This window comes from Diabrotica undecimpunctata, chromosome 9 (genome assembly GCF_040954645.1).
Source record: "Diabrotica undecimpunctata isolate CICGRU chromosome 9, icDiaUnde3, whole genome shotgun sequence".
Classification (NCBI taxonomy): domain Eukaryota; kingdom Metazoa; phylum Arthropoda; class Insecta; order Coleoptera; family Chrysomelidae; genus Diabrotica; species Diabrotica undecimpunctata.
The window spans coordinates 55,378,605-55,402,084 of NC_092811.1; the positions used below are offsets into that span (position 1 = coordinate 55,378,605).

General features: G+C 33.5%; 1 protein-coding gene across 1 annotated transcript; it reads right to left on the minus strand.

Moving 5' to 3' along the window:
- Window positions 1-17,862: 17,862 nt before the first annotated feature.
- On the minus strand, window positions 17,863-20,844 carry LOC140449570 (uncharacterized). Its single transcript, XM_072542777.1, has 2 exons — window positions 20,558-20,844; window positions 17,863-19,908 (listed from the first exon to the last, which is right to left on the minus strand). The coding sequence occupies exons 1-2, from the start codon at window positions 20,577-20,579 to the stop codon at window positions 17,936-17,938; spliced, it is 1,995 nt and encodes a 664-aa protein (XP_072398878.1). The 5' UTR covers window positions 20,580-20,844; the 3' UTR covers window positions 17,863-17,935.
- Window positions 20,845-23,480: the final 2,636 nt, after the last annotated feature.

Here is a 23,480-nt window from a genome sequence, read left to right on the forward strand (position 1 = left end):
TATGATCTAATTTTAATACAACTAATAGCCACACTATTTTGCCATAGGTTTACAAGTTAAAATCGACGTCAGAGTTTGGTTGCTTATGCCAATGTTTTTATTAACTTTGTCCAAACTTTTTTTCCTATCGCGTTTTTTTTTTCGTAATCTCTTATCTTCTTAAGTAGCACCGCCCGTTGACTCTGGTTTTCTTCTAAATAACGAGTATTTTCTGTTACAAATGTTTGAATTAGTCTGTCATATTCATCATCTGTAGTTTTGGCAGTTTTGTCAATATTATCATAATTTGTGATAATATTTAAATCGTCTTCTGTTTTTTTGGCATGAGGTTGTTGCTCTTCCATGCTTTCAATAAAATCGTCACTCTGGGATAAGTTTTGACCCATTACCTATTTCCTTTTCTTCTTCGTCTTCTTCATCGTCAGATGATACAATATCGTATTTTAGGTCGATTATTGGGGTGGATCAAACCATAACTTGCTGCTCACATTGTATATAGTCCATTTGCCGGTGACAACTAAAATCTCCTTCGGTCAGTTCTACACTGGACTTTTTAAAATGTGAAATAATTTTTGCACTTGATTTCGAACATTCAGGTACTGGAAACTTCACTTTCAGTTAAGAGTATTTGACAGAACCTGTATGATCTAATTTTAATACAACTAATAGCCACACTATTTTGCCATAGGTTTACAAGTTAAAATCGACGTCAGAGTTTGGTTGCTTATGCCAATGTTTTTATTAACTTTGTCCAAACTTTTTTTCCTATCGCGTTTTTTTTTTCGTAATCTCTTATCTTCTTAAGTAGCACCGCCCGTTGACTCTGGTTTTCTTGTAAATAACGAGTATTTTCAGTTACAAATGTTTGAATTAGTCTGTCATATTCATCATCTGTAGTTTTGGCAGTTTTTTCAATATTATCATAATTTGTGATAATATTTAGATCGTCTTCTGTTTTTTTGGCATGAGGTTGTTGCACGCTTTCAATAAAATCGTCACTCTGGGATAAGTTTTGACCCATTAAATATTTCTTTTTCTCCTTTGTCTTCTTCATCGTCAGATGATGCAGTATCGTATTTTAGGTCGATTATTGGGGTGGATGAAAACATAACTTGCTGCTCACATTGTATATAGTCCATTTGCCGGTGACAACTAAAATCTCCTTCGGTAAGTTCTACACTGGAATTTAGCTTAACTCCATTAAATTTTCCCCCATCCAAGCTGGTTAACTACACTTCAGTAAATTTTTTCCATTTGGGGACTTTTTAAAATGTGAAATAATTTTTGCACTTGATTTCGAACATTCAGGTACTGGAAACTTCACTTTCAGTTTGGAGTATTTGACAGAACCTGTATGAACTAATTTTAATAAAACTAATAGCCACACTATTTTGACATAGGTTTACAAGTTAAAATCGACGTCAAAATTTGGTTGCATATGCCAATGTTTTTATTAACTTTGTCCAAACTTTTTTGCCTGTCGCGTTTTTTTTTCGTAATCACTAATCTTCTTAAGTAGCACAGCCCGTTGACTCTGGTTTTCTTCTAAATAAATAGTATTTTCAGTTACAAATGTTTGAATTAGTCTGTCATATTCATCATCTGTAGTTTTGTCAATATTATCATAATTTGTGATAATATTTAAATCGTCTTCTGTTTTTTTGGCATGAGGTTGTTGCTCTTCCACGCTTTCAATAAAATCGTCACTCTGGGATAAGTTTTGACCCATTACCTATTTCTTTTTCTCCTTTGTCTTCTTCAGCGTCAGATGATACAATATCGTATTTTAGGTCGATTATTGGGGTGGATCAAACCATAACTTGCTGCTCACATTGTATATAGTCCATTTGCCGGTGACAACTAAAATCTCCTTCGGTCAGTTCTACACTGGACTTTTTAAAATGTGAAATAATTTTTGTACTTGATTTCGAACATTCAGGTACTGGAAACTTCACTTTCAGTTTGGAGCATTTGACAGAACCTGTATGAACTAATTTTATTACAACTAATAGCCACACTATTTTGCCATAGGTTTACAAGTTAAAATCAACGTCAGAGTTTGGTTGCTTATGCCAATGTTTTTATTAACTTTGTCCAAACTTTTTTTCCTATCGCGTTTTTTTTTTCGTAATCTCTTATCTTCTTAAGTAGCACCGCCCGTTGACTCTGGTTTTCTTCTAAATAACGAGTATTTTCTGTTACAAATGTTTGAATTAGTCTGTCATATTCATCATCTGTAGTTTTGGCAGTTTTGTCAATATTATCATAATTTGTGATAATATTTAAATCGTCTTCTGTTTTTTTGGCATGAGGTTGTTGCTCTTCCATGCTTTCAATAAAATCGTCACTCTGGGATAAGTTTTGACCCATTACCTATTTCTTATTCTCCTTTGTCTTCTTCATCGTTAGATGATACAGTATCTTATTTTAGGTCGATTATTGGGGTGGATGAAACCATAACTTGCTGCTCAAATTGTGTATAGTCCATTGGCCGGTGACAACTGAAATCTCCTTCGGTCAGTTCTACACTGGACTTTTTAAAATGTGAAATAATTTTTGCAATTGATTTCGAACACTCAGCTACTGGAAACTTCACTTTTAGTTTAAAGTATTTGACAGAACCTGTATGAACTAATTTTAATAAAACTAATAGCCACACTATTTTGCCATAGGTTTACAAGTTAAAATCGACGTCAGAGTTTGGTTGCATATGCCAATGTTTTTATTAACTGTGTCCAAAGTTTTTTGCCTATCGCGTTTTTTTTTTCGTAATCACTAATCTTCTTAAGTAGCACAGCCCGTTGACTCTGGTTTTCTTCTAAATAACGAGTATTTTCTGTTACAAATGTTTGAATTAGTCTGTCATATTCATCATCTGTAGTTTTGTCAATATTATCATAATTTGTGATAATATTTAGATCGTCTTCTGTTTTTTTGGCATTAGGTTGTTGCTCTTCCATGCTTTCAATAAAATCGTCACTCTGGGATAAGTTTTGACCCATTACCTATTTCTTATTCTCCTTTGTCTTCTTCATCGTTAGATGATACAGTATCTTATTTTAGGTCGATTATTGGGGTGGATGAAACCATAACTTGCTCTAATTGTTTATAGTCCATTGGCCGGTGCCAACTAAAATCTCCTTCGGTAAGATCTACACTGGAATTTGTTTCCATTTGGGGACTTTTTAAAATGTGAAATAATTTTTGCACTTGATTTCGAACATTCAGGTACTGGAAACTTCACTTTCAGTTTGGAGTATTTGACAGAACCTGTATGAACTAATTTATTAAAACTAATAGCCACACTATTTTGCCATAGGTTTACAAGTTAAAATCGACGTCAAAATTTGGTTGCATATGCCAATGTGTTTATTAACTTTATCCAAACTTTTTTGCTTATTGCGTTTTTTTTTCTTAATCACTAATCTTCTTAAATAGCACAGCCCGTTGACTCTGGTTTTCTTGTAAGTAACGTGTATTTTCTGTTACAAATGTTTGAATTAGTCTGTCATATTAACCATATGTAGTTTTGGCAGTTTTGTCAATATTATCATAATTTGTGGTAATATTTAGATCGTCTTCTATTTTTTTTGGCATAGGGTTGTTGCTCTTCCATTCTTTTAATAAAATCGTCACTCTGGGATCAGTTTTGACCCATTACCTATTTCTTTTTCTCCTTTGTCTTCTTCATCGTCAGATGAAGGTCGATTATTGGGGTGGATGAAACCATAACTTGCTGCTCAAATTGTTTATAGTCCATTGGCCGGTGCCAACTAAAATCTCCTTCGGTAAGTTCTACACTGGAATTTAGGTTAACTCCATTAAATTTTCCCCCATCCACGCTGGTTAACTGTACATCAGTAAAGTTGTTTCCATTTGGGCACTTTTTAAAATATGAAATAATTTTTGCACTTGATTTTGAACATTCAGGTACTGGAAACTTCACTTTCAGTTTGGAGTATTTGACAGAACCTGTATGAACTAATTTATTAAAACTAATAGCCACACTATTTTGCCATAGGTTTACAAGTTAAAATCGACGTCAAAATTTGGTTGCATATGCCAATGTGTTTATTAACTTTGTCCAAACTTTTTTGCTTATTGCGTTTTTTTTTTCTTAATCACTAATCTTCTTAAATAGCACAGCCCGTTGACTCTGGTTTTCTTGTAAGTAACGTGTATTTTCTGTTACAAATGTTTGAATTAGTCTGTCATATTAACCATATGTAGTTTTGGCAGTTTTGTCAATATTATCATAATTTGTGGTAATATTTAGATCGTCTTCTATTTTTTTGGCATAGGGTTGTTGCTCTTCCATGCTTTTAATAAAATCGTCACTCTGGGATCAGTTTTGACCCATTACCTATTTCTTTTTCTCCTTTGACTTCTTCATCGTCAGATGATACAGTATCGTATTTTAGGTCGATTATTGGGGTGGATGAAACCATAACTTGCTGCTCAAATTGTTTATAGTCCATTGGCCGGTGCCAACTAAAATCTCCTTCGGTAAGTTCTACACTGGAATTTAGGTTAACTCCATTAAATTTTCCCCCATCCACGCTGGTTAACTGTACATCAGTAAAGTTGTTTCCATTTGGGCACTTTTTAAAATATGAAATAATTTTTGCACTTGATTTTGAACATTCAGGTACTGGAAACTTCACTTTCAGTTTGGAGTATTTGACAGAACCTGTATGAACTAATTTATTAAAACTAATAGCCACACTATTTTGCCATAGGTTTACAAGTTAAAATCGACGTCAAAATTTGGTTGCATATGCCAATGTGTTTATTAACTTTGTCCAAACTTTTTTGCTTATTGCGTTTTTTTTTCTTAATCACTAATCTTCTTAAATAGCACAGCCCGTTGACTCTGGTTTTCTTGTAAGTAACGTGTATTTTCTGTTACAAATGTTTGAATTAGTCTGTCATATTAACCATATGTAGTTTTGGTAGTTTTGTCAATATTATCATAATTTGTGGTAATATTTAGATCGTCTTCTATTTTTTTGGCATAGGGTTGTAGCTCTTCCATGCTTTTAATAAAATCGTCACTCTGGGATCAGTTTTGACCCATTACCTATTTCTTTTTCTCCTTTGACTTCTTCATCGTCAGATGATACAGTATCGTATTTTAGGTCGATTATTGGGGTGGATGAAACCATAACTTGCTGCTCAAATTGTTTATAGTCCATTGGCCGGTGCCAACTAAAATCTCCTTCGGTAAGTTCTACACTGGAATTTAGGTTAACTCCATTAAATTTTCCCCCATCCACGCTGGTTAACTGTACATCAGTAAAGTTGTTTCCATTTGGGCACTTTTTAAAATATGAAATAATTTTTGCACTTGATTTTGAACATTCAGGTACTGGAAACTTCACTTTCAGTTTGGAGTATTTGACAGAACCTGTATGAACTAATTTATTAAAACTAATAGCCACACTATTTTGCCATAGGTTTACAAGTTAAAATCGACGTCAAAATTTGGTTGCATATGCCAATGTGTTTATTAACTTTGTCCAAATTTTTTTGCTTATTGCGTTTTTTTTTCTTAATCACTAATCTTCTTAAATAGCACAGCCCGTTGACTCTGGTTTTCTTGTAAGTAACGTGTATTTTCTGTTACAAATGTTTGAATTAGTCTGTCATATTAACCATATGTAGTTTTGGCAGTTTTGTCAATATTATCATAGTTTGTGGTAATATTTAGATCGTCTTCTATTTTTTTGGCATAGGGTTGTTGCTCTTCCATGCTTTTAATAAAATCGTCACTCTGGGATCAGTTTTGACCCATTACCTATTTCTTTTTCTCCTTTGTCTTCTTCATCGTCAGATGATACAGTATCGTATTTTAGGTCGATTATTGGGGTGGATGAAACCATAACTTGCTGCTCAAATTGTGTATAGTCCATTGGCCGGTGACAACTGAAATCTCCTTCGGTCAGTTCTACACTGGACTTTTTAAAACGTGAAATAATTTTTGCAATTGATTTCGAACACTCAGCTACTGGAAACTTCACTTTTAGTTTAAAGTATTTGACAGAACCTGTATGAACTAATTTTAATAAAACTAATAGCCACACTATTTTGCCATAGGTTTACAAGTTAAAATCGACGTCAGAGTTTGGTTGCATATGCCAATGTTTTTATTAACTGTGTCCAAAGTTTTTTGCCTATCGCGTTTTTTTTTTCGTAATCACTAATCTTCTTAAGTAGCACAGCCCGTTGACTCTGGTTTTCTTCTAAATAACGAGTATTTTCTGTTACAAATGTTTGAATTAGTCTGTCATATTCATCATCTGTAGTTTTGTCAATATTATCATAATTTGTGATAATATTTAGATCGTCTTCTGTTTTTTTGGCATTAGGTTGTTGCTCTTCCATGCTTTCAATAAAATCGTCACTCTGGGATAAGTTTTGACCCATTACCTATTTCTTATTCTCCTTTGTCTTCTTCATCGTTAGATGATACAGTATCGTATTTTAGGTCGATTATTGGGGTGGATGAAACCATAACTTGCTCTAATTGTTTATAGTCCATTGGCCGGTGCCAACTAAAATCTCCTTCGGTAAGATCTACACTGGAATTTAGGTTAACTCCATTAAATTTTCCCCCATCCACGCTGGTTAACTGCACATCAGTAAATTTGTTTCCATTTGGGAACTTTTTAAAATATGAAATAATTTTTGCACTTGATTTCGAACATTCAGGTACTGGAAACTTCACTTTCAGTTTGGAGTATTTGACAGAACCTGTATGAACTAATTTTAATAAAACTAATAGCCACACTATTTTGCCATAAGTTTACAATTAAAATCGACGTCAAAATTTGGTTGCATATGCCAATGTTTTTATTAACTTTGTCCAAACTTTTTTGCCTATCGCGTTTTTTTTTTCTTAATCACTACTCTTCTTAAATAGCACAGCCCGTTGACTCTGGTTTTCTTGTAAGTAACGAGTATTTTCTGTTACAAATGTTTGAATTAGTCTGTCATATTAACCATATGTAGTTTTGGCAGTTTTGTCAATATTATCATAATTTGTGGTAATATTTAGATCGTCTTCTGTTTTTTGGCATGAGGTTGTTGCTCTTCCATGCTTTTAATAAAATCGTCACTCTGAGATCAGTTTTGACCCATTACCTATTTCTTTTTCTCCTTTGTCTTCTTCATCGTCAGATGAAGGTCGATTATTGGGGTGGATGAAACCATAACTTGCTGCTCAAATTGTTTATAGTCCATTGGCCGGTGCCAACTTAAATCTCCTTCGGTAAGTTGTACACTGAAATTTAGGTTAACTCCATTAAATTTTCCCCCATCCACGCTGGTTAACTGCACATCAGTAAATTTGTTTCCATTTGGGAACTTTTTAAAATATGAAATAATTTTTGCACTTGATTTCGAACATTTAGGTACTGGAAACTTCACTTTCAGTTTGGAGTATTTGACAGAACCTGTATGAACTAATTTTAATAAATCTAATAGCCACACTATTTTGCCATAGGTTTACAAGTTAAAATCGACGTCAAAATTTGGTTGCATATGCCAATGTTTTTATTAACTTTGTCCAAACTTTTTTGCCTATCGCGTTTTTTTTTCTTAATCACTAATCTTCTTAAATAGCACAGCCCGTTGACTCTGGTTTTCTTGTAAGTAACGAGTATTTTTTGTTACAAATGTTTGAATTAGTCTGTCGTAGTTGGTAGTTGCTCTTCCATGCTTTCAATAAAATCGTCACTCTGAGATCAGTTTTGACCCATTACCTATTTCTTTTTATCCTTTGTCTTCTTCATCGTCAGATGATACAGTATCGTATTTTAGGTCGATTATTGGGATGGATGAAACCATAACTTGCTGCTCAAATTGTTTATAGTCCATTGGCCGGTGACTAAATCTCCTTCGGTAAGTTCTACACTGGAATTTAGGTTAACTCCATTAAATTTTCCCCCATCCACGCTGGTTAACTGTACATCAATAAATTTGTTTCCATTTGGGAACTTTTTAAAAAATGAAATAATTTTTGCACTTGATTTCGATCATTCAGGTACTGGAAACTTCACTTTCAGTTTGGAGTATTTGACAGAACCTGTATGAACTAATTTTAATAAAACTAATAGCCACACTATTTTGCCATAAGTTTACAATTAAAATCGACGTCAAAATTTGGTTGCATATGCCAATGTTTTTATTAACTTTGTCCAAACTTTTTTGCCTATCGCGTTTTTTTTTTCTTAATCACTACTCTTCTTAAATAGCACAGCCCGTTGACTCTGGTTTTCTTGTAAGTAACGAGTATTTTCTGTTACAAATGTTTGAATTAGTCTGTCATATTAACCATATGTAGTTTTGGCAGTTTTGTCAATATTATCATAATTTGTGGTAATATTTAGATCGTCTTCTGTTTTTTGGCATGAGGTTGTTGCTCTTCCATGCTTTTAATAAAATCGTCACTCTGAGATCAGTTTTGACCCATTACCTATTTCTTTTTCTCCTTTGTCTTCTTCATCGTCAGATGAAGGTCGATTATTGGGGTGGATGAAACCATAACTTGCTGCTCAAATTGTTTATAGTCCATTGGCCGGTGCCAACTTAAATCTCCTTCGGTAAGTTGTACACTGAAATTTAGGTTAACTCCATTAAATTTTCCCCCATCCACGCTGGTTAACTGCACATCAGTAAATTTGTTTCCATTTGGGAACTTTTTAAAATATGAAATAATTTTTGCACTTGATTTCGAACATTTAGGTACTGGAAACTTCACTTTCAGTTTGGAGTATTTGACAGAACCTGTATGAACTAATTTTAATAAATCTAATAGCCACACTATTTTGCCATAGGTTTACAAGTTAAAATCGACGTCAAAATTTGGTTGCATATGCCAATGTTTTTATTAACTTTGTCCAAACTTTTTTGCCTATCGCGTTTTTTTTTCTTAATCACTAATCTTCTTAAATAGCACAGCCCGTTGACTCTGGTTTTCTTGTAAGTAACGAGTATTTTTTGTTACAAATGTTTGAATTAGTCTGTCGTAGTTGGTAGTTGCTCTTCCATGCTTTCAATAAAATCGTCACTCTGAGATCAGTTTTGACCCATTACCTATTTCTTTTTATCCTTTGTCTTCTTCATCGTCAGATGATACAGTATCGTATTTTAGGTCGATTATTGGGATGGATGAAACCATAACTTGCTGCTCAAATTGTTTATAGTCCATTGGCCGGTGACTAAATCTCCTTCGGTAAGTTCTACACTGGAATTTAGGTTAACTCCATTAAATTTTCCCCCATCCACGCTGGTTAACTGTACATCAATAAATTTGTTTCCATTTGGGAACTTTTTAAAAAATGAAATAATTTTTGCACTTGATTTCGATCATTCAGGTACTGGAAACTTCACTTTCAGTTTGGAGTATTTGACAGAACCTGTATGAACTAATTTTAATAAAACTAATAGCCACACTGTTTTGCCATAGGTTTACAAGTTAAAATAGACGTCAAAATTTGGTTGCATATGCCAATGTGTTTATTAACTTTGTCCAAACTTTTTTGCCTATCGCGTTTTTTTTTTTCTTAATCACTAATCTTCTTAAATAGCACAGCCCGTTGACTCTGGGTTACTTGTAAGTAACGAGTATTTTCTGTTACAAATGTTTGAATTAGTCTGTCATGTTCATCATCTGTAGTTTTGTCAATATTATCATAATTTGTGATAATATTTAAATCGTCTTCTGTTTTTTGGCATGAGGTTGTTGCTCTTCCACGCTTTAAATAAAATCGTCACTCTGGGATCAGTTTTGACCCATTACCATTTTCCTTTTCTCCTTCGTCTTCTTCATTGTCAGATGATACAGTATCGTATTTTAGGTCGATTATTGCGATGGATGAAACCATAACTTGCTGCTCAAATTGTTTATAGTCCATTGGCCGGTGCCAACTAAAATCTCCTTCGGTAAGTTCTACACTGGAATTTAGGTTAACTCCATTAAATTTTCCCCCATCCACGCTGGTTAACTGCACATCAGTAAATTTGTTTCCATTTGGCGACTTTTTAAAATGTGAAATAATTTTTGCACTTGATTTCGAACATTCAGGTACTGGAAACTTCACTTTCAGTTAAGAGTATTTGACAGAACCTGTATGATCTAATTTTAATACAACTAATAGCCACATTATTTTGCCATAGGTTTACAAGTTAAAATCGACGTCAGAGTTTGGTTGCTTATGCCAATGTTTTTATTAACTTTGTCCAAACTTTTTTGCCTATCGCGTTTATTTTTTCGTAATCTCTTATCTTCTTAAGTAGCACAGCCCGTTGACTCTGGTTTTCTTCTAAATAAATAGTATTTTCAGTTACAAATGTTTGAATTAGTCTGTCATATTCATCATCTGTAGTTTTGGCAGTTTTGTCAATATTATCATAATTTGTGATAATATTTAAATCGTCTTCTGTTTTTTTGGCATCAGGTTGTTGCTCTTCCATGCTTTCAATAAAATCGTCACGCTGGGATAAGTTTTGACCCATTACCTATTTCCTGTTCTTCTTCGTCTTCTTTATCGTCAGATGATACAGTATCGTATTTTGGGTCGATTATTGGGGTGGATGAAAACATAACTTGCTGCTTAAATTGTTTATAACCCATTGGCCGATGACAAATAAAATCGCCTTCGGTAAGTTCTACACTGGAATTTAGCTTAACTCCATTAAATTTTCCCCCATCCACGCTGGTTAACTACACTTCAGTAAATTTTTTCCATTTAGGGACTTTTTAAAATGTGAAATAATTTTTGCACTTGATTTCGAACATTCAGGTACTGGAAGCTTTACTTTCAGTTTGGAGTATTTGACAGAACCTGTATGAACTAATTTTATTAAAACTAATAGCCACACTATTTTGCCATAGGTTTACAAGTTAAAATCAACGTCAGAGTTTAGTTGCTTATGCCAATGTTTTTATTAACTTTGTCCAAACTTTTTTGCCTATCGCGTTTTTTTTTTCGTAATCACTGATCTTCTTAAGTAGCACAGCCCGTTGACTCTGGTTTTCTTGTAAATAGCGAGTATTTTCAGTTACAAATGTTTGAATTAGTCTGTCATATTAATCATCTGTAGTTTTGGCAGTTTTGTCAATATTATCGTAATTTGCGGTAATATTTAGATCGTCCTCTGTTTTTTCGGCGTGAGGTGGTTGTTCTTTCATGCTTTCAATAAAATCTTGACTCTCCATAAGTTTTGACCCATTACCTATTTCTTTTTCTCCTTCGTCTTCTTTATCGTCAGATGATACAGTATCGTATTTTGGGTCGATTATTGGGGTGGATGAAACCATAACTTGTTGCTCAAATTGTTTATAGTCCATTGGCCGGTGACAACTAAAATCTCCTTCGGTCAGTTCTACACTGGACTTTTTAAAATGTGAAATAATTTTTGCACTTGATTTCGAACACTCAGGTACTGGAAACTTCACTTTCAGTTAAGAGTATTTGACAGAACCTGTATGAACTAATTTTAATAAAACTAATAGCCACACTATTTTGCCATGGGTTTACAAGTTAAAATGGACGTCAGAGTTTGGTTGCTTATGCCAATGTTTTTATTAACTTTGTACAAACTTTTTTGCCTATCGCGTTTTTTTTCGTAATCACTAATCTTCTTAAGTAGCACAGCCCGTTGACTCTGGTTTTCTTGTAAATAACGAGTATTTTCAGTTTCAAATGATTGAATTAGTCTGTCATATTAACCATATGTAGTTTTGGCAGTTTTGTCAATATTATCATAATTTGTGGTAATATTTAGATCGTCTTCTGTTTTTTTGGCATGAGGTTGTTGCTCTTCCATGCTTTTAATAAAATCGTCACTCTGGGATGAGTTTTGACCCATTACCTATTTCTTTTTCTCCTTTGTCTTCTTCATCGTCAGATGATACAGTATCGTATTTTAGGTCGATTATTGGGGTGGATGAAACCATAACTTGCTGCTCAAATTGTTTATAGTCCATTGGCCGGTGCCAACTAAAATCTCCTTCGGTAAGTTCTACACTGGAATTTAGGTTAACTCCATTAAATTTTCCCCCGTCCACGCTGGTTAACTGCACATCAGTAAATTTGTTTCCATTTGGGAACTTTTTAAAATATGAAATAATTTTTGCACTTGATTTCGAACATTCCGGTACTGGAAACTTCACTTTCAGTTTGGAGTATTTGATAGAGCCTGTATGAACTAATTTTAATAAAACTAATAGCCACACTATTTTGCCATAAGTTTATAAGTTAAAATCGACGTCAAAATTTGGTTGCATATACCAATGTTTGTATTAACTTTGTCCAAACTTTTTTGCCCATCGCGTTTTTTTTTCGTAATCACGTTGACTGTGGTTTTCTTCTAAATAACGAGAATTTTCTGTTACAAATGTTTGAATTAGTCTGTCATATTCATTATCTGTAGTTTTGGCAGTTTTGTCAATATTATCATAATTTGTGGTAATATTTAGATCGTCTTCTGTTTTTTCGACATGAGGTTGTTGCTCTTCCATGCTTTTAATAAAATCGTCACTCTGGGATAAGTTAAACTTAAACAAAGGAAATATTAAACCTGTAACAGTAGTATGTCTATATGTAAAATATCAAATGTTTTCTGTCCTAATAGCGGACCTAACTGAGGTAGTTTGTATGGTTGGCGTTCATATTTGTTTTGTAAACAAATATCACATTTGTTAATAAAATTTGCTATCGTGGTTGGCATTGAGATCCAGTAAAACTTTTGTTTTAAATGTTTATATGTTTCGATTATGCTGTTGTGGTTCATAATATGGTAAGTTTTTATACATTCTAAACTGTATTCACTTTACAGATTCCCAATCGTCAATAGAACCACGTGTAAGCCAAACAGGGTCGTACTGATGTACGACCTATGTATCATATGATTTTTAAAAATATTTACTTTTGAAACTGTTAGTGTAAGAATTTCTTGAAATTTAATCATTATATCACAATTAAACTAAACTCTAAAAAATAACACAACCAGTAGATAACTTAACAATAACTATAATATAAATATAACACAATATATTAACTTAAAAATCAACACGATACAATTTTAATTTAAAATTATGGCAAGTTGGGATCTGTAACATGAGAATCTGTCTCGCTTAAGGTAATAAATTATATTTAATAGCCTCTTGACAAATGAGACGGCGAATATCAACACGTGCTCATGTTTACTGATGGGAATTTGGTAAACGAATGAACCTTATTTATTTTTCTTCGCTTTCTATATATTGTAAGAGTTTTTCACAAAAATTTGCTTTAACAAGTTTTATCTATTCAAGTATTATCTATGTGTGTTCTAAAGAAATTGCATATGAACTTTATGCCGAATTTTTGGCTTGGTTTTAAAATTGCTTTAAATGCGTCTACAAGACAATCTTGCTAATCTTCAGTAACGTAAACGGAGTATCTATGTTTTTTAAATATTCTTTTGTAGGTGATGTATTTTTCGCTGTTGGGTATAATTATTATTTGATTAGTTGATAAGTTTAAGGGTGTGTTGACATTGAGTTTCATGCAGATTATTTTGAATGTTATCTAATGCCTATAAGAATTCGTCTAGGTCAAAGTCGTTAGTATTAGGTGGTTCGGCTATGATTGAAGATTTCGTAAGGGCATTAATTTGTATTCTAGATAGGGCGTTAATTTGTATTCTTGATTGTCGCGACCTCGGCGATATTTAACTTCGAAGTCGTAATCTTCTAATTTTAATCGCCATCTGGCTAGACGGGATGTGGGATCTTTTATTTTATAAATCCATACTAAAGGGTCGGTTTTGACTATAAAACGAGTTCCATAAAGGTAAGGGCGGAAATGTTTACATGAATCGATGATCGCGAGCAATTCGCGTTCTGTTCTACTGTAATTTTGCTCGGCTGTATTTAGAGTACGAGAATGATACGCAACGGGGTGACCGTCTTGGGTTAACACAGCGCCTAATGCGATGTTGAAAACGTCGGTTATTAATGTGAATTGTTTTGAAAAATCAGGATATTGTAAAACTAGAGAGTTTGAGAATTAATTCTCTAATAACTTGGGTAAATATTGTTCAAAGTAGAAATTTTCCAAAAGCTGGAGATTTCCTTTCCATGAATCGTTGTACTCTATAATTGTCACAATTGTATCTTTTAATGTATGTATGGATAAGTAGCATTTTTTCTTTTTCAAAATATAGAGAGCACCTTGGATTTGGTGGTAATAATTATGTCTCTCATTTACCCCTAAATTTCCCCCATCATCATAAAAAATAATATATTTATTATAATTTTTTAACTTTTCCGACAACTTATCGTTTCTGAACGAATATGGACAATATTCCAATCTCATAAAACATTCAGGATTTTTTTTAAACAGACATGTTTTGTTTTTCCTGAAAACTAATCTTTTTACATACAACGTATTGTCGTACCACTATGATAAGTATTCTAAATACCTAATTGTAAATAACAACTGACTTAGATTTTCTAAATTTAGCCAGACGTTATGATCACATCCATCAAATCTTAAAAACACATAGAAATACATAAGAAATGACTGATTTGTTTACAGCCGTGAATAAAACATTAGTAATACTAAATAATAATACTTATCCTGCGCGTTAACTCAAGTTAAGTTTACACCGTGTTAGGGAGAAGTGATTTTTACAAAATTTGGGATGAAGTGTCTGTAATATCCGATTAGTCCTAGTAAAGATTTTATTTCTTTTAACCTTTTAATGGCGGCTATACGAAATATTTGGAATAAACAGATAATATGTAAAAGGTCTTTTGATTTTGACATTTTAATAGATTTTGAAGTAAAAAAAAATATTGCTGCTGTATTTTGTCTTTATCATGTTGTTCCCATTTTGGGAACGTTGGCATGTAAGGTGTTATGGATTTTCTAAAAAATAAAATACTTACCTGTTTGGAAAAATGTTTATTATTAGCATAAATGTCTAAAATAAGTAAAAATAAGATACAATATAAAACAATTATTTATTAGGTGTATGAAATTGGTCGAAACATTTATTTTTATGAAGTCGCTTTTCACATTTACTGCACTGAAGTCTAGTATTTTTATAGCACACAACACAACGCCCTTGGTTAGTGCCTTCGGGAATGTGATTTATCCCGTCAAATTTTATGTCGCTTAGAACAGAGGCAGATGGACCGCCTTTTCTTTTTCTTTGACCTGAACCTGCTTTTACAAGCGCGAGAGCAACGTGTCTGCGAAACTCGAGGTGTGTTATGTTTGTTCCTGCATTCACATGTTGAAAAAATCGAAAAGCTGCCACAACCGCCAAATTCAATCCATGAGCAAACAAGTTCCACCACCATTTTTTTGATCTAAGTCGGGGACGATAAGAAGCAGCTAAACGATCAAAAAGGTCAACACCACCCATTCCAATGTTATATTGTCTTATCAAATTTGGTTGAGTTACATCTTTTTTATGTTCAGACTTCACTCTTCTGGTTGTATTTTGAACAGGGGTTACTACAAAATGATTACTTGCGACTATTACAGGAGAATTGTCATTCCATTTGACACAAATAACATCGCCATCTGATTTGTAATCATAGGTCCCTCGATCTTGTTTTTTGATAGTTGACGATGAAACTAAAGGACATTTGTTGATCCTATTTTCTCGAACTGTACCACAAGCCCGTATACCGTTTTCTGATAAAGATTTCAGAAGGGAGTAGCTGGTGAAAAAATTATCGAAATATACAACATGGCTGTTTTTATTTTGCAGAATTTCTAACATATTATTTACAACTCGAGTTCCTAAGGGAGTTTGAGCATTTCCCGATTTTCCGCAGTAAATATCAAAGTTATATGGATATCCATCATTTCCACAGAGCATCCATAGTTTGAATCCGAATCTAATTGGTTTATTTTTTATAAACATTTTAGCTGAGTGATGGCCATAATATGGAACCATTGATTCATCAATGCTGACATGTTTATGAAAAACTCCAAACTGCTGAATATTAATTTTTAATTTTTCGAAAAGTGGTAAAACTTTAGCTACTTTTGAATGAGCTAAATTAGAGTTGTCACAAACGTGAAGATATCTTTTTATTATTCTGAATTTTTCACGGCTCATTGTCTTTGCAAAGATTGGAGCCTGCATGTCATCCGCCGTTGACCAGTAGTCATTTTCGCCGGGTAGATGATGATATCCGCTAATCAGGAGCAAGCCAATAAACTGACGAATATCTTCATCAGAAACTATAAAATTATGAAAATTTTGATCCCTTCGAGCGTAAGTTTCGCTTTGATTACGAATAAAACTAATAATTTCTGGAGTAAAAAACAAAGAGAATATTTCAAACTCCGTTTTACCCATGTGCTCGGCTCCTACTTTAGGTGGATCTTGGGCTTCTAGCTGGATTGCCACTTTTTCAGATTTCCTCCATTTTTGTGATGCGTGACTTATAACTGATTCTTCTTCGTAATCTGATTCGGCATCACCATCATGAATTTCTACCTCTCCAGGAACCTCTATTGGCATATCAACCACGTCCAAAATCTTGTCATCAAGAGTGTCCTCGTCACTATCAATATCTCGGTCTCCTGAAGTGGGAGGAAGTATTACAACATCAATGTTAGAGGATATTGAGGTTTCCACATCTTCCAAAGCATCCCGTAATAGTCTGTGTCGGCGTATAGATTTCCTAAAACAATGAAATATCTAAGAAACATGGTTCAATAGAAAGGTACATGTAAAATAAGACTGTCTTAGGTACTTTACATAATATTTTTTTTTCTAAAAAGCCTTCGGTGCTCTTAGTAAACAATATGAAAATATTTGTATCAAAAAAACTGAACCAATAGATTTTTATTTTTAGTTATGTACTTACTTCAAGAAAGAAGAAAAACTTAAGAAAAACTGTTGAATTAGACCCTAATTGAAAAATTATTTTTGTAAACTTACCCATAAAATGCTTTTGTATCCATTCTAAACTTCTCAGCATAAACAATGCAGACAGAAAAAAAACCAAGTACACACGTGTTCTTCTTGAACAGCTCTGATCGACTGTTTGTTATTCCTAAATTCCTATTAGGCACTTGAAAGACGATTGCACTAATCGTTATTGCCCTTGAAAATTTACGAGCTAACAGAAACGACATTATATTATAATTTATTAGGGTATATTAGGTATTCAAAGTTGCCAACGTTCCCATTTTGGGACATGGCTAATTCCGACAATTTTTTTCAAAAAGTAATGAAAGAATTCAAGCGCAATATAAACTATTTACTAAGGTAGTCAATTGGCTACCTTACTTGAAAAAATAATAGCAATAGAATAATTTTTGCTGACTTGATAACAAGAACCGTAAAACGAATCAAGAAATTGAATTTTTGTGCTTTTTACTATTTTTTTTTAAGAAAATGAACCCACATCTAAGAACATTTTTTTTTAAACTAGCAAGCCCCTTACCTTTACAAAACATTATGTAGTGCGATTTACAAAAATAATTGCATAAACAATCCTAAAAAAATGTTTTAATAGGTGTTCCCAAAATGGGAACGTTGGCAGTTAAAAGGTTAATGTTTTGGGAAGTGGATAAGTGGATATTCTCTTATCGCTTTGAGTTTTGCGGAATTTGGTTTGACTCCTTCAGGGGTAACCAAGTGGCCTAGGAAAGTGACTTCTTTTGTTAAGAATTCGGATTTGTCAAGTTGGACTTTTAAATTGGTTTCTTGGAATCTTTGGAAAATTTGGGAGATGTGGATAAGATGTTCTTGTAATGATTTTGAAAATTTGATTACGTCGCACAGTGTACGATTTGACTAATCTAGGTGGACAAAACTCTGAAACTCTCTTCAGTGATTCTAAATTACATTTTATGATAAAATCATAGTTAATTGTGGTAAATAAAAGGCATGACCAAATTTTAAATAGTTTTTATTGTTTTAATAGAAATTTTATATCTCTATCATGTCTAGAAAATTGTTTTAGTGGAAGTTTTCGCAACAACGATATATATGGATCAGATGATATTAATAAATATTTAATTAAGTCATAATTGCTTCGCTGTCTTGAAATTTTCATTGTATGTCCCAGTCTGACTCTTCTTATTTCTTTATTTTTAGCCTCGGATGCTTCTTCAGACATTTGCCCTACCGGTATTAGTGAATTTTTGATTATGTCTGCTCCATGTACCAATATTTTGTGAACAGTCACAGGCATGTTATACCATGGGTACAAACTTAAATATAGTTTCCTAGTCTTTATACAGTAGTTCTGAAATTTAACAGAGTCAATCTCATAACCAGACGCAACAGCTGCAAGAATCGTCCCAAAATTGTGAATGAGCCCTTCATTAAGGTTGATGATGCGTGCTGTGGTCGTATAATTATAAAAAAATGCTCTTGCGGTATTCCCATCGTTACTGGTACCAAATCCTGGTTTTACTTTGTCGATAATGAGACCCACTTCTTTAAATTTTTTCTTGATTTCGTCTTTCCTTGTTTTAAACATTTCTTTTTTATTGTCTCCTCTTACTTGCCACTCACAAAAATCTTGACGATAACTAATATTTAAAAGGCATTCCATCGTACGAATGTAAGCATGTAAGCTAGATATTCCAAACTGGTACATATTATCGTCTGGCTCTTTCGTTATTAATGCTGTATTCATTTCTTTAGATGTTGCCTTACAGATAAAACACCTTTGAGTTGATCTATTATCACTTAACACATTACACACTTTACCATCAATCATTGTCAGAATCATTTGATGCGTGACCGAGATGGTAACGCCTCGGACTTCTATAAGAGTTGGAACTAACTCTTGAATTTGACTTTCAATCGCTCTACATTCATCTTTTATCAGTGCTTCGCTTTCTTTCTTATAAATAAATTTGAGTACTCTACAGAATCTTGGTGATGATGGCCGAGGATTTTGCCATATGGTCTCTTGTAGATTGTTTACGAGTTTTATTGGAACTAATGAGATTATAAACATATATTCATCTGTGCTCTCTGGATCCTCAAACGGTTGCTTATATAAACTATGTCCTGATGAACCATCACACCCCCACTTATATATTAAAGAATAATTTTGCATGTTGGTGTCTAACCTTTCTCCTAGAATGTTCTTACATATTCTCTGTGCGGTATGATTAAGTAGAGCATCCAGTCTTACTTCCGCCGATATATCAGTCACTGTAATATTTTCAACTCGAGGATAACACTGCTCTTTTACCTTTGCTACGTAATCATAACATGGATACGCATTAAAACCTCTTTCTTTTGCCTCTTGTTGTACATTCTTATAAGATTGGACAGTAAAATTGTTTGCTATAAAAAAGGCCAAAGCTTCTTCAGGTGTATAGGGTCTTTGTTTCATTTGGACATCTAAATTTTTTCTTGCTTTCTTATATGTGGAAGCACGTTTTGGTGAGGCTGACGATACTTCTTCCATCAACATAGCAGCATTACGTTTGCCACTCGCTCGGACACTTAATTGTGCAGCAAACGATAATTGGTCTTTACTGTAGTCGCTAAGTAAATGTTGAATTTTCCTCTTTTTTGTCTTTTTGGAGCTATCCATAAAAGTTTTTTGAGGTCTACCACCACTAGTACTTGGTTTTGGAGATTGATTTGCTAATATCAGCATATCGAAAGTTAAATCATTATTTAACCATTGTTCGTATTCACTTAAAAACAAGTCCAGTCGTCTTTGCTTCTGAACCCATTTGACTCGAATTTTTTCGCATTCATTTTTTAAGAACACCTTTAACTGCTTCTCTTGTTCTTGATCAATATCCAGATCATCAAAACTCATCTTCACAAAGTTGATTACTGCATTTAATCGACCATTAGCCGGTATAGAACGCCAAAATTCAAATAATAATTTCCGCTTCATTTGGGCACCTGTAAACACAAACATAAAATATGTTAAAAAACGCAAGAAATATTAATTATACAATGTATTATGAAAGTGTACATAGGCGCCCATACCTATGAGCAGGGGAGACCATGGACCCCTTCTAGCTTTTCGGATGCTTTAAACTATATGGTTATCCAAAGTTTACAAAATATAATGTGAAACATCTTTACGTGTAGCCCCCTCTTAAATTTTTAATATGGGCGCCCGTGAACGTGTACGAAATAGAAAGTAGTTTAAGACAATAAGTACATACAGCTTTACTACACTTGACAACATAGCATATCTAAATGAAAGATACGTATGGCAAATGAATAAATAATTTTGATGACCTATTTTGTATTGAGTATTAAGACAAGTATAGTATTTAAAAATACATATCTGTTTATATTTTATTTACTAAATATGTTAAAAATCGCAAAAAACAGTAATTATATTATGAAAGTGTACTAAATAGAGAGTACTTTAAGATCATACCTACAGCTTTACTACACTTGACAACATAATATATATCTAAATGAATGTTACGTATGACAAATGAATAAAAAAAATTGATGACCTATTTTGTATTGGGTATTATATATTTTCAAATGCATATTTGTTTATATCTGGTTCATTAAGTAAATGCATAATTACCTGTAGATGTCGAATCCATCATAAAAAAGCACTTAAAATTGCACTGAAAACCAAGACACGTGTACACAAGTTAGCGTTAACGGTCATACTGAGCGGCCGATCGTCTACCTGAAAAAGGTGCAGGTAGTTTCGGCCATTGTTTCTAAAAGATCTGCAATCTGCTGGGGTCTTTGTTTTGTATCATCAGTTAAAGTATGTATTTAAAAGTGAAATGGAAGTGATTAAACGTAGTTTTAACAATAAAATTTAAATACCTTTTGTCCACTTAGATTAGTCAAATCGTACACTGTGCGTCGTCCATGTAGACGAAACAAAATGTATGTTAAAAGGGGTGTAGAATGTTTCCATTAATTTTTGGAAAGTTGCTGGACTGCACTTTAGACCGAAAGGTATTCTGAGAAATTCAAAATGGCCATGAGGTACAGTAAAAGCGGTTTTTTCTATAGTAGCATAGTTTAAACAGGATCCTATTGTGCTATCTCGTGGGAACTTTGTTGCTAAAATGTAAAACCCAGTTTTTTTTGGTTTCTAATATCTTTGTAAGTTAAAATCACTTGGTCGTCCAAAAATCGTAGTGGGAGGGGAATGGTGGGGAGCCAAACAAATTGAATTTTGTTTTTCATCGTTTTTCGGATGTACAATATCCGAAAATTAATTCGTCAAATTTGCATACCATCTGGACATTAGAAATATTGCTTTTTATTTTTAATACGTCATATCATTACCGACTCTACTGATGGCGATGTTGTTATGGTCGTTTTTTCATTGTGATGCTGATTTTAAGGAGGATGAATAGTAGCGTAAATAGTGACTTCTTTGGCTCGTTTTGTTGTCAGATTATTAACACTTTTGAAATACTGTGTGTTAAGTGGTAGTAGTATTTATATTATCATAATAGGTATTGTTGTATATCTTTAAGGTTGTATACTTATTATTATTATTATTAAATTATTAATATTATCCATATTTAGCCATACGGTTCGCACTCCCTCAAAGGGGAAAATTTACTCATCTCAGATACTTACGATATCAAAAGGATTTAACTCTGGTGGAACTCTTTCCGTTATCGATCCCTAGGTGACTTGGTATGTAGGGGTATCCCGTATCCCCAAAAATTTTTTTACAGATTATTGTTATTATTATAAAGCTTACTAAGGACGTAGTAAAGTGGTTAAATTTCAAAAGCTTGGGATATACACATCTAAAATGGCATCGATTTTCCTTGGCAATAAATTTCTGATAAAAGAACAAAGGATAGCAATAAAAACAATTAAATCTATGTACTTACCTATTTTTTACTTACTAGATATCTTATGTTAGTTATCTTATTCTAAGTCAGACTCTTCAGTATTCTCAGAAGAACTAACATCTACGGTTAAAATTGTTTCACGTATATCACCTTTGTTGCCACATTTCACCTGGGACATACATTTACAAGATCCAATGCATTTGATTTGTTTCCTTTTACACGAGCATTGGGGCCCTATACAGTCTGAAAATTATAAAAAAAGCTAATATAATTATTCTTCACATATAAAGGCAAAAGTTGACTCCCTTTTTTTGCATTTACAATTATTCAGAATATATGTATATTTCGGCAACATTTCCGTGCTTACGTGGTTCCGTGCTTAAAACTGGTACCAGCTCTCCATTTTCTTTACTCCAGCCACTTAACAACGGATTCGGCAGAGATGGTCTTGGTGTCGCACTACATAGCCATTTTTTCGTCTGGAAGTGTATACGAAAGCAGTGTTGCCTCAGACTGTCTGAAATAGGAGGCAGTTTATGAATAGGTTTCGTAGTGGCCAAAATACCTCTTAGAGTATTAATACACTTAATATTTTCGTTAGGTGTATAAACAAGAATAACAAATTTAACAATATCATCGAAAACTTCTTTGCTCAAATATTCTTCACTTCCCACTCTAGATAGGAGGCTATAATTTGGTAGAAATACCTTCCAACATGTTTTCTTCCCAAGAGTTGCAAACTGGCTAGTGGTATCACAACCAGTGAGGGCATGAAAGGCTGGTAAACATTTCCTGAGGAAGTGATAGAGAGAGATTCCATAGAGAGTTTGTGGATACCTATAATTCTTTCGTTGTCCTTTGTTCCAACCCTCATCCAAACTTCTGAAGTTAAAAGGTCTTTAAAATGGGCCAGGAGTACCAACACATCCGTATATTTACAGTCTACTATACATCTTGTATATCCCTCCATTTTTGCTGACAGAATGTGTAATATTATTCTGGTATCGGCCTCTTCATGTGATGAGACTAATATTTCAGAATTCAAACCAAAATTTATTTTGTAATGTAAAACGTCGTAAAATCCTCCGCTGATTACGAAGTGAGCGGTACAATTGTTAATGAATATTCAACTAGCTGATTGCTCACGAAGTGTGTAAGCTGGTTTTTAGCATCCGAAAAACCAGCATCCGAAAAACGATTAAAAAAGAATTGCATTTTTTTTTTGTAAGGTTCCCCACCACTCCCCTCCCACCACGATTTTTGGACGACCAAGTGATTATTACAAAAATATTGGAAACCAAAAAAAAATGGGTTTTACATTTTAGCAACAAAGTGCCCACGAAAATCTATTCTAGAAGCCGTTTGCCAGTCTATTTACTCTACTATAGAGTCGAGATGGACTTCTATTTGATGGAATCCTTGGGCTAAGTCTAAGGTTGTGAAATACGTGGCTTTGCCTAAGTTGTCTAAAATTTCATCTATTTTTGGGAGAGGGTATTTATCTTCAATCGTGTTTTCGTTTAATTTTCTGTAATCTATTACCATGCGAAATTTCTTTTTGCCGGAGGCGTCAGTTTTTTTTTTGGGACAATCCACACGGGTGCTGAATAGGGGTGATTGAAGGTCTAATAATATTGTTATCAAGTAATTTGTTTATTTGTCGCGTAATTTCTT

Coding starts and splice junctions, on each gene's coding strand:
- LOC140449570 (XM_072542777.1), bottom strand. CDS start 20,579: ATGATGGATTCGACATCTACAG. Junction 19,909..20,557: donor GATGGATTCGACATCTACAG/GTAATTATGCAT, acceptor TTGTGTTTACAG/GTGCCCAAATGAAGCGGAAA.